The sequence below is a fragment of the Barbus barbus genome (assembly GCF_936440315.1).
Source record: "Barbus barbus genome assembly, chromosome: 44".
Lineage (NCBI taxonomy): Eukaryota > Metazoa > Chordata > Actinopteri > Cypriniformes > Cyprinidae > Barbus > Barbus barbus.
Genome location: NC_136722.1, coordinates 3,252,653 through 3,271,518, shown reverse-complemented (window position 1 = coordinate 3,271,518; position 18,866 = coordinate 3,252,653). Strand labels below are relative to the sequence as shown.

The following is an 18,866-nucleotide window of genomic DNA, read 5'->3' as shown; positions in this document are numbered from 1 at the left end:
TGTTGTAAAGACAAAACTTTAAAAATAATTTGAATTTCTAAAAAGAATTTAAATTTGAGATAACCTCGAACTTGAAATAAATCCCCAAAGATCAGATGTTTTAATGCATTTCATGTTTCAGATCATCAAAGAAATTTAAATATTAATCAAAGATAACACAAGTAAACACAACATGCAGTTTTCAAATGAAGTTTTTTATTATGAAGGGAAAACAAAATCCAAACCCACATGGCCCTGTGTGAAAAAGTGCTTGCCCCCTAAACCTAATAACTGGTTGGGCCACCCTTAGCAGCAACAACTGCAATCAAGCGTTTGCGATAACTTGCAATGAGTCTGTTACAGCGCTGTGGAGGAATTCTGGCCACTCATCTTGGCAGAATTGTTGTAATTCAGCCACATTGGAGGATTTTCGAGCATGAACCGCCTTTTTAAGGTCATGCCACAGCATCTCAATAGGATTCAGGTCAGGACTTTGACTAGGCCACTCCAAAGTCTTCATTTTGTTTTTGTTCCCAAGTTCGCTTCAGCTTGAGGTCACGAACAGATGGCCGGACATTGTCCTTCAGGATGTTTTGGTAGACAGCTGAATTCATGGTTCCATTTATCACAGCAAGTCTTCCAGGTCCTGAAGCAGCAAAACAGCCCCAGACCACCACACTACCACCACCATACTTTACTGTATGATGTTCTTTTTCTGAAATGCTGTGTTACTTTTACGCCAGATGTAATGGGACACACACCTTCCAAAAAGTTCAATGGGGGGGAGGGGGTCATTTTTTCACACAGGGCCATGTGGGTTTGGATTTGTTTTCCCTTCATAAAAAACACCCTTCGGTTAAAAACTGCATGTTGTGTTTTCTTGTGTTATCTTTGATTAATATTTAAATTTGTTTGATGATCTGAAACATTAAAGTGACAAACATGCAAAAAAAATTACAAATCAGGAAGGGGGCCAACACTTTTTCACACCACTGTAACTAATCCATCTGTGGTGTGTGAGATTGGTGTGAAAATAAGCATGCAGTACTTGTGGTGATGGTTTGTAAATCCACAGTCCTCTTTGAATGGTGAATACTGCTGGCATGGAGACTTGTTTCCTCATACGCAGCACATATATCCTAGCTGGCCGTTGTCTGTAGTCTTTGCAGTCCGTTCAAGTGCAACATTTTGGCCCACATGCAAGCAATTTTGACCACTGTGATTTTTTTCTATGTTGGTTTGGTATATCTATAGAGATTTTGGAGTTGGATCTTTTGACTTGCCAGCAAGAAATCACCTTGCAACCACCAAGATCACCCTAAAGCAGCATAACATCATGCTGTAAACAAATCTGACTACCTTAACAATAGTATATCAACACATGGCTATGCTAGCAACTACCCACAACAGCATAACATTGTGGCAGTAAGTTCTGAAGATGTTTTCTTCCGAACCAAAGGAGTTTTGCGTCACTGACATCTAACCCAGCATGATTAATGTTGAAGTTACATTTTTGTTTGGAAAAGAGCAGCTTGAACATTCTCAAAATATCTCCTTTTTGTTCCACAGAAGAAAAAAAAATCATATAGCTTTGGCATGACATAAGGGTGAGTAAATGATGGCAGGATTTTAATTAAACGGCTACTGATAATGGCTGGAATTCCACTGTCATTTATTATGTTATTATGCTTTATATTTCTGAGAAAGCTGGTGGCAGGCGAGAGTCCTCATCTCCCACGTTCTCCTCTCTTGCTCTCTTTGTCTTCCTCTGTTACGCTGTGAGTATATAGAATCTAACGAATGACTAACATTCCCCCGGGGAGCGTGTTAAATAAATAGGCACCAGGCCCTCTGACAAAATGGAAATGATCATATCATTAGACATAATGCATCTGTCATAAGAGACAAGACGTTGAATTCACTGCACAATCACAAGGAGTCACACTAAGTTTGATTACCGGCTATATAAAACACCGCCGCACATTAGCAGCCTAGTAAAAATGGGCATTTCTCATAACATGCAATGTATTTTATGATTCACAATGCCACCGCTACTGAAGTGTTTCATTTTGATTGGATCATATCAAATTTCCTTGAACAAATTTGGCTTTTCAAGTAACGTAACGTCGTGCTTTCCTCACACCAAGCAGAGAACACAAAACATATTGTTATAATTTTTTCCTTTCCTGTTTTCACAGGATCAGGCGAAGTATGAAGTTCCCAAGAGTGGTAATGACAAAGCAGGCAGAGAAGATGAAGAGGGAAAAGATAATGTGGACTGTGTGTTCAAAAATACAAAAAACCAAGGCAAAAAAATGTTTGTGCCCCAATCTCTTTAAATGCTTGCTAATGTTTGAAACTGTAGCACCGAATATAGTCCAGCCATGATTGCAATGTTTGCCTTTTTGTTTGTGTGTGCACAGTCACTTTTTGGTTTTGTGCACTTTAGTTTTTGTTGTCACCTTCAGGAATAAACTCTTGTTCAAGGGACCTTTGCATTTCATTTGGCAAACTGGCATGAAATCAGACAGTGTGTTACTACGGAAATGGTACTTTTAAATCGTTTTGCTAGCTCCTCCCTCTAGTGGGTGGTGTCAAGTGTCACATTACAAAGTTTACTGCAATGTTTTATAATCAAAACTTTTTCTAATCTTGACAAAACACATATCGTTGATAAGGTCTGAGTCTCAAGGTTCCATATTCAGTGTATATTTTTATTAGACTCTACCAATGAGCAAAAAAAAAACCTTGAAATTCAATATCAATTCTTGAAATTTGTTTGCATGCTGAGATACTAGTAATCTTCTTTATTCTCATAAAGTGCAAAACAGTTCATTTTTATATTCAATTCCTCACATATCAATCGAATTGAAATTGTCTTACATGTGAATGGAATCCTTTTTTGATATTTTTTTTTACAGAAGTAATATTCTGATAGAAATGTAGAAATTTGTGTCAGGACAATGCATCAAAAAAATTCAACAGAGTTTGGGTGTCAGCCGGTGGCTATCATTAGTACAGCACCTAAACATAACCATAATTCCATAATTCATAGGAACCTCAATTTTTTTGTAATATCAACTTCAAATTTGGAAAATAAGCTATTTAGACATATGTATTTGATTTTATATCAATTTTAGATTCCAAAATATTTCGAAAATATTTTTTATATAAAACAAAAAAATCATACAGTTCATTTTGAAGTTTCATACAATAAACTTAAAATGTTTCTTTTTTTTTTTTTAAATGCTTTAACTTCAGCAGATTGTCCTCTTTGAAATTAACTTATTTTTAACATTTTAACATTTGATTGGTCAATACAACATTTTAATTCTTGCAGCCAGGATGAAACTAAACAATTTAGAGTCTGTGCCCATCATACACTACGCAATTTACTGTGAAATCTGTTAAATGAAACCTCTTACTTTTGACAAAAAACTTTGCCTCGCCCATACTGTGAATCTGGGCAAAAGTTGTGTTCTGTATTCCAGCTTTTAGTTGATTACAGTAGTTGGGGGCCTTAGAGGGCCCAGGCACCCCAGTTGTCAGTCAAGGGGTCATAATAATTAGATCGCACTGTACGCAGTGGTCACTAGTCAGCTGTTTACACCAAGGTTCCTAGAGATCTTAGTAGGGAGCTCATTCTTTTCTTGTAACAACCCTTAGTGTGCAGTTCTTTTCCTGCAGTGCCCATATGGATTTTGTCCATAAGTAATAAAATACTTAAAATGAAATGTAGTGCTATGAGGTGTCACAGTGCATCATGGGAGTGACATCTAGACTGATGCCATTTACAGTAAGTACAGACCAACTGAAGTGAGCACATATATATATATATATATATATATATGAATGGCATTTTATTTTAAATAGGACAACAACATTAAATCAATATTCATCGTACAGAAGCTTAAAAAACATTATGAAAATGTGTGCTAAAAAGAACTGTCATTATTTGTATTTATTTAGTTAGTTAGTTCAATTGTATCAATTGTACAATACTAATAATAAATTATAATTATTGAGCTAAATGCTGAACTTTAAGTCTTTACTTTTCTGTCTTGACATTTTAAATTAACTTAATAATAATAATAATAATTTATTTTCTGGTGTCACCAGTTTTCGCTGCTTCTGCTGTCACATCCTGGTGAGACAACCTGTGCAGTGACGCAAACATCCTCTCAGATCTGACCTGAGATCAGTGAATAACCTTCAATAGGTCTGTCTGTCTCGTCCCTTTTCAGTTTGTGTTGGTCTCAGTTTATTGTCTCTTGTTTACTTGTGCATATGGAAGCAAGTCTTTGTGAATGGACGAGCTGTGCTGATGTTCTTTCTTAAAAACACAAACACACACACACACACACACACACACACACCCTGGGGTTATCAGGAAGCAGTTTGCCTTGCCAAACGTTCATTATGTCCCCAGATAGTGGCATTGGCAACTTGTCACCATCATTGATTTCTCTTAAACTGCAATTTACATGGATATTTGTGGGTGTCCTCCAGGCAACCAGTGTCCCCTCAGACCAACCAACACCCTCTACTATCCATCCACACACACACACACAGGTACCCATGGAAACACACACTTTTCCCTATAGCCCTCATGGAAATGTTCCAAGCGCACAAAGAAATCTCAAAGTGACTTTTCTGTCAGCAAATATGCCGTGTTTTCAAATGTACTTCCATTCGCTCTCCATTTTTTTTCCTGCAGTAAATGTCACCAAGTAGTCGCACTGCTGGTATTTTAGACGAAGTCTAATGACATTTGACAGGGGAAAAAAATGCCTTTTGTTTTGTTAGCAAAATGTCAACATCAATGCATGTATGTCTACGATTATTTCAGTTTAGAAATCTGTCGATCAGCAGATTGGTGGAGGTATTTGCTTTAGGGGGAGAGTACGGTTGCTTCAGAATGTGTTTCCAAAGCTGCACTCATCTTAAAGTTATGCTTCTGAGGACATTTTTTATATCCTCATAGTGGTGTGAACATGTATGAGCCCTTTTGTACTTTCCTCATAATACAACCTAATTTTGAGTGAGATCATGTTTATTTAAAAGTATTAAAACATTTTTTGCATGATATTCTAAAAAAAAAAAACTAAGAAAAACCTATATCAGTATTTAATGAGAAAAGCCTTTAAATAAAGAGATTTCAAATACAATATGTGATTTTGCTAGGTTAAATCATTTGAAAAAAAGTCAGTGTATTCTTTGTTTTATTTACATATCATTAAATATTTTAAATGTCTTTTTTTTGCAGTTAAGTTTGTCACACTGTCAGAGGTAAACTTTAAAAATGTAACACTATTACAGGAAAACAAAAAACAAGAGTTTCACCTGCAGCAATTTCTGTCAGAAATGTCCAAGTAACCGCATATTTTATAAGTTATAACACCTAGCTCCACAATCAATCACTCAGTCAATAAACAGCTGTAGCAAAAACTAAAATTTCATTTAAAATGTTTTATTTTTGATTATTATTTATTTGCAATTATTTCAGCTTGTTCCTTGCAAAAACAAAACAAATTTGTGCCTATAATAATGCACTTAATTGTGCAGGACATTCCTTCATTGGAACAGATTTGGAGAAATGTAACATTACATCACCAGTGGGTCCTCTCCAGTGAATGGGTGCCGTCAGAATGAGACTCCAAACAGTTGATAAAAACATCACTATAATCCACACCACTCCAGTCCATCTATATTGTGAAGTGAAAAGCTTTATGTCTGAAATAAATAAAGTCCTCATTAAGGTGTTTTAACTTTAAAGTTTGCTTCTGGCCAAAATATGAGTTCATGATCGACAATAACCCGTCCTAAACCGAAAAAGTCCAGACCTTTGTTTCTCCAAATTTCTCCAAACCTGATGAAGAAACAAACTCATCTGCTGTACATCCTGGACGGCTTGAGTAAATTTGAACCTTTCTGGATGTAATGGACTTCAGTTTGAATTATTATTACTAATATTATTATTTTAAATTTTTTTTTAACTGCTAATTGATAACAATAGTCTCAGCCATCATGGGGATCCCCAATATAAAAAGCTAGATTTGCACAGAGCCACTTTAAAATGACTTTCATTAAAATACACTATCACATTAGCATTATAATCATGAAATTAGAAGAAAATTCATGTTGCTGGATAACATGAATCATCAGGTTGACACAAACTTGTCCAAATGCTGTAGTTATTTAAAGCAAAATGGAGAAATTCTCACATTTCTAAGTTAATCATATTATTTCTAATTGAAACATTTGTGTTGTATTGGCTAAACAAACACATTTTCACTCATTTTCTCTAACTGTTGAGTCTCCCTGTGTACTGTAAATGTGCAACTTTTGCTGTCCCAGCCACATCTCACCTCCTGTCTGTCCTCTCATCGGCGCGCATCAGTGCCATCATCACTCATTCAGAGATGAAGGCTGAGTTCGCACGCCCGCATGGGATGGGATGGGATAGGGGTGTGTCATCGGTCGTGATGTCAGAGCGCAAGGACTCTCATGATTGGCTCTAATTAGAATCTGCGGCAGCAAATAGACACACGTCCTGCATGATTGGATTCAAAGTGGCTGGTGCCAAAAAAGCACAGAGACGCGCAGGAGCTCCAGACGCGGGAGGAGGACGCGGCGGTCCGCTGCGCTCCAAATACGGTCAGACAGGCGAGCAGCACTTTTAACTTGTCATCGAGAGCTTATTAGAAGACTGTGAGGCGGAATAAGACGCAGCTGATATTCCCGGAGCATTTCGCGTGCGCAACTTCAGAAACATCAAGCAGAACAAGTTCTCCAAAATCTGAGCACCATGGCATCGGTCCCCAGCAGCCAAGTCAAATGCAAGTTCAAGAGGAGGAGGAGGAGGAGGTCCAAGCGAAAAGGTAAAGTTTCTTTCAGTCGTGATTGAACGCTTTCCCTCGCAAAGCCGAGGTTGCGCGCACATTGCCTGGAATACGCAGTGTTAAGTGGCGATCATCTCCGCGCAACTGCGCAATCTGGATGTGTGTACGCGGGTTTGTGTTTGATGCGCGGCGCCACAATCGTTCCTCTGTCAAGTTTGTGTAAACATAAGACGGCTCGCTTCAGATGCGCACCGATTCACGCTCGCCAGAGGAAAGACTCGCTCGCGCCGTTTATTTCTCCGTCAGTGCATCCAGTATTTACAGTACTGATATCTGTCCTTGTCGTAACCTCAAATGTAAGATTTGACCTCATTTACGTCCTGCGATTGTAATGTTATACCACATTGTCAGTCTCATGTGACCGTTTCATGCGCATTTATGGGATTTTTGTAGTTTTGGGGAATTTAAATAAACTGTAATTATGACTATAAGCACAGTGAAAAGGCTTAAGGTGTTATTTCTACCCAATCTGACCTTTTAAAATGACTTTTACTTCTGAATCCTAATGCAGACAAATTAAATCAAAATCATAAATGTAGCTTTTACAACAAAACATACTACAGTTTAAACTGTAATTATATGTGGATGTAACAGAATCTTTATTTCCATCCATATCATTTTTACTCAATTTCTCAGAAACCTTTACATCTGTTTTTCTTCATTGTTTATTAAATTCAAAGTGCTATGAACTTCACAGCAGGTTATAAGTTTGGCAAACTGATTTGATATTAATTGAAATTTTAGGGAGAAATGAAGCTGAAACTGATTTTTTTTTATTTGTTTTTCCTTTTTAGTACATTAAATATTAAACTGCTGTAGTACAAAATATCACTAAATTAAATGAACTGTGACAAACAAACTTTCAGTTACCAAGCTTTATATGGAATGTATGTGAAGTTACAGTGTACACATAGACTGTTTTGTGAGATAACCAAAAATGTACTTTATGCAGTAGCATCTGCATTCATATGTCTGAATGAACCAACATGAGATCACATGACTAAATGAAAGTTATCTTCAAAGGACAGATCAAATAGCTCCTTAAGGCAACAACAGCACATTTTCACTGTAAAAATATAACTAGTTAATTTAATTGACCTACTTTATTCAAGTACAAATACATGACTGTATCCACCTGATTAGTTTACATCAACAAAAGGCATTTTAACGGTCATATCATACAGAAATAGTCCCTCAAGGTAACCGTTTGGAACTCCTTGGATAACTGAGCAATGGCACTGTTATGTTCCTAATAGGTCTAGTATAGTCCAACAGCAACAAAACTAGTATTGGATATATTAAAGCACTCCAAACTAGTCCAGAAAAAAATAGATTTTTTTTTTTTTAAAACAGTTTATTTTTTAAACAATTACACTGTCATCACAGAGATTATTATTAAAATTAACAATTTAAAACTTTTTTTAGCTTTTGCTATTTTCTTTTTTTTTTCCTTTTTATGTGTGTAGAAGTAGGAATTTTTAAGGAAATTAGTTGCACTAGATCTATTTCCATTATCAGCTCTGAAATTTCATCACAATGTAATGAGAACAGCGCAGCGTAATGTGATTCTCATCTTCCTTTGGTGGCTGGCAATATATGGAGGTGTGTGATGGTGGGGAGGGAGGTTCAGAAACACGTCTGTGTCTGCTGTGACAGGTTTGTGTGCTGCGTCTCACCCCGTCACTGCTTATCGTGTGACCCGAGAGAGGCACGGGCCGTGGGCTGGATGGGCATTGATCAGCCACGTTGCGGTCAGTCCGTCTGTGTGCCTTCGCTGGCAAACGGACACGGATTTGCTTGGAGTTTATTAACGTCTGCATTGCATGGTTTTGCAAAACTGTCAAACATGTGAACAAGGGTTGTAAATAAATCAGTATTTTTTTATGTAAATATTGAATACAGTAATTAGGAAATATGAGACTGCAGATCCGTCTCATTGTTCCTGGTTTTGCTTTCGAGGACATTGTGATGGAATTATTCTGGTGGCCTGCGGTGTGGAGTCATTTCATGAAGTATCATTAGCGTTGTGCAATACACACACTGATGTCTGTCGAAAACTGCGGCCTGACCTGTAACCCAGAGTATTAATAACACAAGCAATCGTGGGAACTTAGACAATAGTTGTAGTGTAACATCGAGGCAAATATATTTACATAATGAAAATGACAGAATTGGTCACACAACATTAAGCATTGCATATAAACATTAGAGGAGTGCGTAAGATTGTGAGTGTGTGTGTTCCAAGGGCTAATTTATCAGCTGAGCTAATGGGAAATGATGGTTCTGGACAGAAGAGAAGGAACTAGGAATGTCGAAAAACATGCTAGAAAGTGTACGTACTGGTCAGATTATTTAGACCGGCAGATTTTCACAATCATCTTTATCTTTTCCATCATCATTATGATAAAAGATTTTAATTTCCACTGGGACAATATACTTTACTCGGGGGAATTCAGACAAAATTAATCACATAAAACCAGATAACGTCAGCAGATTGTTTTAACTTCTCCTATCTAATCTCTCATAATGGAGATGAAAACATAATACCGTGTCTCGTTCTAACAAACGCTCATTTTTCTGAAAGCCGAAACAATTCGTTTTATTGTATTCCTGGCAAATGGGCGCCGTTCCGGGATTATATCGACATGGCATTTGACGGTCTAATCCTCAGAAAATGCTTCAGATTATTACAGAGCGTCCAGTGCATTAAAACCAAAGTGTATTCAAACGCACGTAAGAAGATTTTGCTCCTGATGTGCTATTGTAGCGTAGCGGTAATGTTAGCAGAGGTTACTGAGGTAGCACACATTAAAACAATAGAGATTAGTCCTCAAAACTGGGACAGTTTCTCTTATTGCTATCAAGTATGTGCTTATTTTAACCACACATACTTGGTACTCAAATTCTTTTGAACAGGAATGTGTGTGTTGAGGAATTGTATAGTTGTTTGCTGATAAGTTCAAGGTAATTAAGCAGGTCAAAAGCAAACCATATTGGCGCAGTATATGAGAAGTATTAAATAATACAGTGTTGGATGAATCAAAGCACTGGTGTAGAAGAACTACATTTAGTTCTGAACTTGTTAAAGGTTAGTGGTTGCTGAAATGAGTGACTGCACCGCTGTGGCTCATAGCGGAGGGGGTCATTCTGTTAGTTGGCTCCGGTGTGAATTAACCACTGCCCAGTTATTTACCCCCCGAATCTTTTGGGAAATAAGTGTAGTGAAACCCTCCCTACCTAATGTACTTCAGATCTTAAAATTATATGTTAAAAAACATTACTTGCAGGTAGTGTAATTGTAATGAAATAAAAGGCCCCTTAGGTGTACTTAAGTGCACTTTTATTTATGTCTCTTAAGACTGTTTCTTGAGTGCACCTTTTAAAAAATGCACTTTTGAAATATATTGTAAATCATAGTTTTAATAAAGTACACTTTATGTTGACTAACCTACTAAATCACATGTAAAATACTTGTTTATGAATGAAGCTGTAGTGTGTTATTCATTATTACATTTAGAGTTAATGTATTTACAAATTTCAAATATGTTAATTTGCTAATTCATCTGTAAAAATTAGTTTTTATGTATGTGTGTGTGTGTGTGTGTGTGTGTGAGAGAGAGAAATACAACTTATGCTATATACACACACCACACACCATATGTTTGTATATTTGTATTATAGTATGAATTATGCTTCCATAAATGTTTGTCAGTGCATTCAGCAATGCATATTTTAAAGACAATAAAAGTATTTTTATAATAAAGTTCAGCTAATTGCTTTTAATATGAATTTAAACTATAATACATTTTAACTTAATTGCAACTAACATAAAATCAAGTGTCAGAAAACAGTTCACGCTTAAGTATATTTGTTTAAAATGTATTGTTTTTATATAAATACTCTATAAAAGCATGCAAAAGTGTTCTTTGGTTACAGATATAGTGTGGTAGAGTATTTGATTGAAAGCTGAAATTCTGAAATGTATCTGCTGATATTTTTTGGTATGTCTAACAGTGTGTCCTGATGTGTGTGGATGTTGACAGACGTGTTGTCAAATCGATGAAGTAATTGCCACACACATCTTGAGCCCCAGAATGTCGAGCGGTTGTGGCGATGCGGTCAGAGGGCACAGACGCAAGAAAGGCCAGCAGAGACTCAAACAGGTCTCGAATGCGGCACATATTCCCCATAGGCCAGTTTAGTTATGCAGCCTTTCTGGCTGTTATTTTGTTAGAATTGTTCATTATTTGTCTTATTTCACCTGATTTTATATTGTGTTTCTGATCGAAGCAATGGGAGGTGTCTTTAATTAAACTGTATAGAGTAGTTAATAAGAACACATTTACACAGCCTTTTATTATATACAAAATAAATAGGTACGATTGGATTGAGGATGAAGATTTAGCTCAGGCGTAATCCAGACACCCCAAATCGGTTGTACCGGAAAGGAAACGCATTTAGCCGTAATCAGATGTAAACACAATTTTTGTCCTGAGCTCCGCTTCATTACACTCTCCTCTTTGTGCGCACTGGTGATAAGGAATTTTTTGGTGAACAGTATAACACCGCTAGCATTTAAGAAGTTAATGAAGGTCGTCACCAGCGGCAACCAGAGACCTGTGTGACGGAAGCGTTTCAATTCACAGACACTTCCCTGATTAAGCGTGAAATATTCCGTGGTTTAGGACACGGCGTCCTCCACAGTGCGTTTGGCTGGGGAGGGGAGAAAAAAAAAAGATATTAACTCTGAGTGGTTTCGGCTTCCTCCAGAGGGACGGTCGATAAAATGACCGAAAGAAATAGCACAAATTAGCATAATTAGTAATTATCACTTAATAGGCCCTCTTGGCTTTTGAGACTTGCCTCTTGAATTTCTGCTTAAAGTTCACTGAGTGAGAATAAAATAAAAACATTTTTTTAAAAATGATGTGGAAATGTCTCAATACCACACATGAGCTGCTGAGATAACCGTCTAATTGAGGTGAGACCATGTCAGTAACATTCACGGGACAGGAAGAACAATCTGGTACAACAATAGTGGTACATACTATGTGGCCAACATAGTCATTTAGGTCATTTTATTCTTAAGATAATATTACATTGATTTAATAAATGTTTTTTTTTTAAATACGATTCAACATTTAAGTGTGCATTTATAACCATCCAGGCTGTGAAATTATATTTAAATCACCATATGTGAATTATGTTTATCATTATATACGTTATTGTTCAGAACTTTGGGGTAAGAGAGTTTTGTTTTGGGAAAAAAAAAAAAAAAAGAATGCTTTTTTTATCAAGCAAGGATGTTAAATTGATCAAAAGTGACTTAAGTTATCGCACAAAACTTCTGTTTCTTTTGCACTTTTTATTCATGAATAAAATGCATGGTTTCCACTAAATATATTAAGCAGAACAACATCTGTTTTAATATTGTTAATAATCAGCATATTCGAATGATTTCTGAAGGATCATGTGACACTGAAGTCTGGAGTAATGATGCTGAAAATTCAGCGGCGCATCACAGGAATAAAAAGCATTTTAAAATGTATTAAATAACTGGTTCATATTGTAGTAGTATTTTTACTGTAGTTTTACTCTATTTTTGATCAGTCTTTGAGTATAAAATAGATCTTTCAGTAACATAAAAAACCCCTCTTATCGACCCTAAACATTTCCATGATAGTGTCAAATTATATATATGTATATATGTATGTATAAAAAATTAAATGCAATATTTACAGTTATCTTTCAATTCTATTTGTGTGGATGTGTAGCTTTGGAAATTAGGGAATGATTTCATTCATTTTGAGGTGAAAAGAAACTTCCCTTTTTTATTTAATAATCCATGCATCACATGCTTTATTTCATCACTGCTCTATGGTTCAGTGTGTTAATTATACTTTCGTCCTTCACATTAAAGAGAAATATAGATATTTTAGGTCCTGCCTGATAATCAAAAGTACATAAACATGTTTCTGGCATATGCTGCTTGCGGACCCATCTGATCTGCCTGCCCACTTGTGATTGTGCTGCGAGCAGTTATCAGATGATCAGAGTAATAATATTACAGGCTATGAGAGCTGACAGCACAAGCACATCTCCATAAATACCTCCTGCCTGGAAAACGAGCACCGCGCTGCTATGTGGGCCACAAATCAATTAACAATGCCCACGAGCGAGAACTACTGACACGAAGACTTCTAATACTGTGAAATCAGTAGCTTTGCAAAAATAATATTAAATCTAATGCTAAAACTTTTATTGTTGTTATAATGCATGCACATTATTGAAAATGTTTTATTATTTTGCTCAGATTTTACATTGCGCATGACGACCTAACACAGTACTGAAATGGCTTACCGTACAAAAAAAACAGAAATTATTTACAGTTGTTTAAATGCCAAATATTAACATGACACCATCAAAATGGAAAATATGACATTTTTGGTTTCTAAACACGACTTTTGGGTGGCTTAATGTTTTCAACGACTGCACAAAATGCATTGTGTTCTACACAAACCAAACTGCAAGTGAACTTAATTTAATGAAACTGTATTTAGTTTTTCTCGACGGCTTTTGAGAACGGGAGCTTGGCATCTGTCTTATTTGGATAGCTGCTACCCATTGACAGATGACTTTGCTCCAAAAATATTGTAGATTTTAGTTTGATGCACAGCTTCTGATGTCAACAACAGAAGATATGGGAAGCATTTTCTTGACTCTGTAAACACATTAGTAAGGCTATTTATTTAGTTTTTAGCATTCTATGGTAAGTAGCACTTTATTATATGCAATTATCCTTGTTTATTCCTTGAGGTTCGCTACTAACAGGCCTGCGACTGGTTTTTGGTTTGCGACCCCGCCATGGTTTAGAATATCTAATATTAGGCTTGTCTGGATATGCTGTAATCATTTTACAGATTTAGATGATGATTCCAGTATAAAAATAACTCAAAATATAGACCAATGTGGATTTAGATTGTCATGCTAGACGTTGTTTTATTCCTCGTGAGCCTCACATGAGAGCAGTAATCCATGAATCTCAGTAACGACGTTCCCCATAAAACGCTTATTTAGCACTTAACCACGCCGACAGCTTCCCTGCTTGTGCATATGCCTGTCCTGGTTGTGGTATTATTTAGATATGATTATTGCGACAGGCGTGAGTGAATACGATATGAGAGATTTGCTTTGTCTTTGATAACAGCAGTGAAAATATATGACGCTATTTCATATTCATCATTCCACATGCCGCCGTCTTTAAATAATGTTTCCGTTCCTCATAGCCTTCAGTAAAGCTGCCTTCATCCATCGATTTCAGCATCCTTTAGGGGCCACGCATGGCTTATCTTGCAAATCCTTTAAAAGGTGTTTAAAAAACCTTGGTGTGCATTAGCTTTGTCTAATCTAATTCTCGTTCTTTCTGTTTCGTGATTTTATTTATTTTTAATTTTTTATCCTTCCTTTCATTATTGTGTGTTAGGCCTGTTTGTTTGTGGGCAGGTCTGATTTGAACAGCTTTCGAGGACGCCGGCCGACATATTTGTATTCAAACACTATGTTCGAATTGCTCATCTATTTCGTGTGATAGCCCAGAGTGTATTTGGTTTTCACACAGAGAGAGCTCTAACACTCTCTCGGGGTGAGATTTGCTCTCTCGTTGTTTGCGTACCGGCTGCCAGGAGTCAGAAAGGACGGGTTTTATATACTAGAGAGCAACACTTTCTCTTTTTTGTGTGCTTTCTGTGGTTAAACTACCTGGTCTCCTCCAAAGCCGTATCTGGTCAGCCGATGGAGGTTGAAGGATATGCCGGCCCCCGGGCGACGTGTGATATCAGGCTTATAGGACACTGAGGATGTGTTGCCATAGAGAGAGATTGTGTGTGCGCCGGCGTGTTCAGGTATTGCAGATTTTTTGGTTTTGGTAATAACCAAGCATACACACAACTATGCAATCACTTGCAGTAACTTGGGTGAAGCATAAAAAGTGAAAAACAATTCCTCCTGTAGAAAAAATCAATTATCTTAAAAATCAATTTCTCAATTATCACCACCTCAGGTACAGTAAATGACTTTTTTTTTTTTTTTTTTAACATCACTTTTCAAGGATCTCTTGTGTTTCTTATGATAATTAAATTATGATAATTATAGCAGGTTTTAGCAATTAAATTAAAAATGAATACAAGCGGAAATAAATATGAATAAAAAAGACAATGGGTCTCATTTACTAACCAAATTTGTGTGTGAAATCTGTGTATGAACATTTTCACAAACTTTTTTTTTTTTTTTATTTAGGAAAAAATATAGGAACAATGGAAACAATGCATATGTGTTGACTTTAAAACATGTAAACATTTAAAATTGTATTAGACATGGAAATGACAAGTTCTTCTTTTTTTCTTTATAATCTTTTTTAAGGACACGTCCTACATATGTTTAAATGTAAAAAAATGTCATCTTAATTTTTTTATTTTTTACGTTTTCCTGCTCCATGTCACACGTACACACACACACACACACACACACACATATCATTTCTATCTGACCACCTTTAAAGAACATTCAGTGGCTGTTCTATCATTTGCTAAATGAGTGCTCTTTCAAGTGCAGGTGAAAGGAATGCCTCATAACACTTATTTTGTTTGTATGCGTGTATATGCGAGAGCGAGAGAGACAGGAAAGCAGTGATAATGTTTGCGGTTGTGTCTATATATAAGGCTGATAATCCTGCTCTTTGCCCACAGCTGAAAGAGGGTCATTGTCCTATTCTCGCTAGAATGTGATGGAGGTTCATTTTAATTTGAATGGACGGTCAGAACAAGAAGAGTCTTGAATGTGTCGCCCACATGCACACACATATCAGTGCATGACGCCACACACACACACACACACACACACACACATACAGGCTCTGTTCCAAAACCTAGTGAGCTGTCTTGTCACTGTATATACTGTCTGCTTGCATAGCATCTTAAATTTATAAATCTTATAAGTGAAAGTTTTGGAACTTTTGACATGGACTGTACCTCTGGTTTCCTACTCAGCATTTGATGTCAGTAGAGTTTGGCATTAGCATGTTGCTAAGCCTAGAATAAGCATTACAAATAAACATGAGTGCAGCATAGGGCTGGGCGATATGGCTGAAAACTGTATCACAATATCAGTGTTTCATATCGGTCGATATCGATAATTATTGATGATTTTTTTTAAGGTGGTACATCAAGTTCGTGGTATTACCAGTCTTGGCGGGGACGACGGTCTTGCATAATTTGCAGAGGACATTTGGTCTGACTACGGTCAGACTTATAATATCCAAAAAACTGCCATACTGGCAAGTAGGGCTGGGTATCGTTCAAAAAATTTCGATATCGATACCTTGCGTTCGATACCGGTTCCTGAACGGTACTTTTTTCAATACCAGTTTTATAAAATCAGTTTTAATAAGATTACATTATCTGAAAAAACTATTTTGTTTAGCTTGTTGATATTTATACAGACTCAAAGCCTCATCTCCTGAGCCACTGCACAAAGGAACAAAATATATCCAACACAATAAATAAATAAATAAATAATTTTAATAAAGTTCAAATTGTTTTCAGTTTACATTAGGCTACGTTTACATTAGTGCGTGTTCATTTTAAAACACATAGCTCAGACAGAATCATCATTTCTAGGTTGTTAAAGACTTCAAGAAATTTAAAATCTTCATCCACTTTCATAAGTGGGTGTTTTATTTTCTTTCACCATATGTTTTATTTTTATTAAATTCTGGTGTAGTATGTCTAATTATTTGAATGCATAAAAACAACTTAGTTTATTTAAATTTATTCTTAAAATAGCCTTATGAAATGTTTTCTTTTTCCTCAGAAATTCTGTGTTCTGTATCTGGTTTTCAAATGAAGACATAAAACATTAATTTCATTTATCTTTAAATTATTGAAAATCAAAGTTTATTTATTTTGGCAAACAAAGGGGGGTTACTATTAAAATTAAAACATGGAATAACTGTTGTGTGATCATTACTAAAAAAAAAAGTTTTAATAATTTTAATAGTAGCCCAGTAGTAGCAGTATGTACTGTCTGCTGAACAATATTAATACCGTTAATATTAAAACCGAACTTTTATTTTGACGGGTTGCCTGGAATACCTTTACAGTTCTGTGTGTATATGATATGAGTTAGTTTTACTCGAATCAAAAGGTAAAATGCTCATGAAGTGACTTTCAGAGCAGGTCTGGAGATGTTGTTCATGTGTTCATGTCCTCATTTAGAGAGGCGGCAGACGCTGAAATGACCGCGAGCGTTACGCGAGCTTCAGTCTGTGTAATAAACAAACCGCGCGATATAGAGAGCAGACTGCTCCGTGCGCTTTATAATCGCTCTCGCGGAGGTCAAACACTGATCTATCAGCACGTCGCCGTTTCTAGTCAAACACACCTACTGCTGCAGGATTATTGGCTCACTGGCGAGCTGACTTTCTCTTTTATTTACAATTTCCTCGCTCGCTGCGGCACTCATTTTCTGCTTATGAAGAGGAATCCAGCAGACCAGCCAGGTCTGGCTGCAGACGTGCACTCTCAGCCGCGCGTGTGCACTTAGACACGAGACAAATATTACACTTTTACATGATTGGCTGTTAGCGTGTCACTCCCTACGTTGCTAGGTTACCAGAGAGCAAGTGCCTTAGTTAATGCAACCAAACTTGCTTTGCAACCTTTGTTTTCTTCCGACGAAGAATCAAAAATATCGAACGTTTTATCGAACACATTTTTTATTGATATCGTTCACGTGTCTATCGCGATACATATCGTTATCGTTTTATCGCCCAGCCCTAGTGCAGCATTCACATTAGATGCATTTATACAGGGATTGTTAAATAAATATATAAGGAACATAGAACTATAAAATAACTTAATCACTTTTTTTAGTAATTGATTGATTCGGTAACACTTTAGAATACTGATCCTTTGTTAATGAATAACTACACAGGAACAAGTGACTAATGAACTATTGACATTGTAGTAACTACTATTACCTAACAAGAAACTCTGATTATTAATTTAGTGAGTAATAGCGCTCAGTTGAAACTGGTAGTTCACTGTTAGCTAATCAATAACTACTATTTTATATATCCTGGAGAACTACTAAGAACTACTGTATATAGGTTCATAATTAATGTGAATTAAGCATAATGTATAATTAATTCTAAAATGAAGATCACGGTAACCCACTAGTAATGATTTGTGTTACCAAATCTAGCAAAATGAATTAGTAACCAAAACCTTAAGTTTACAATGACTTCAGTAATTACTCGGGAGTTATCACGATCTTCACTTTAGAATAATGAAACGAAAAATTAGTAATTCCTTTAAAAGGATGTTGTAAAGGATGTGGAGATATGGAAAAAAAATAAGTTGCTGATTAGCAAATAGTGAACTACCACATTTGACTAAGCACTATCACTTACTAATTCATTAATCAGAGTTTCTTGTTGTTACTATAGTGCTAATATTACATTACTCATGTGTTCTTCTGTAGTTATTCATTAATGATGGAACAGTATTCTAAAGTGTTACCATTGATTCATTCAAAATGGCTGATTCATTCAGAAATGAAGCAAGTGAACTGCTGATTTCAGAATCCTACTTTTGCTATTTCTGCGCTAGTAAGATATGCTAAAAATAGTAAGAGTAATATACAAGTATGCAGTGTTGCCTTTAGTAACTGTCTTTATGGTGGCTTATTGAATCATTGACTAGCCTTAATTCCTAAAATAATTCAGGAACAAACAACATTGTGTTAATCAGATATGCAGCGAATGACAAAACCGAGCAGAACAGTCCATGCTGACAATATTGTGTCTAAGTGTACTTCACTTAATGTTAACTTGACCATAATAGTTTTTATTTACTTATTAAATACTATTGTATAAAATAGTGATCTAAAAACGAGTGTCTTGCTCAAGTCTTTGCTGGTAGACAAATA

At 36.1% G+C, this 18,866-nt stretch overlaps 1 protein-coding gene across 1 annotated transcript in view; it reads left to right on the top strand.

The window, feature by feature from the left end:
* Positions 1-6,787: 6,787 nt before the first annotated feature.
* Positions 6,788-18,866, top strand: part of LOC306863292 (double-stranded RNA-specific editase B2-like) — a gene marked incomplete at both ends in the record, with an annotated part of 171,009 nt that continues 158,930 nt past the window's right edge. Inside the window, one exon of the mRNA XM_079406545.1 lies at positions 6,788-6,860. Within this exon, the coding sequence (XP_079262671.1) occupies positions 6,788-6,860 (73 nt within the window). The remainder of the gene's footprint in view (positions 6,861-18,866) is intronic.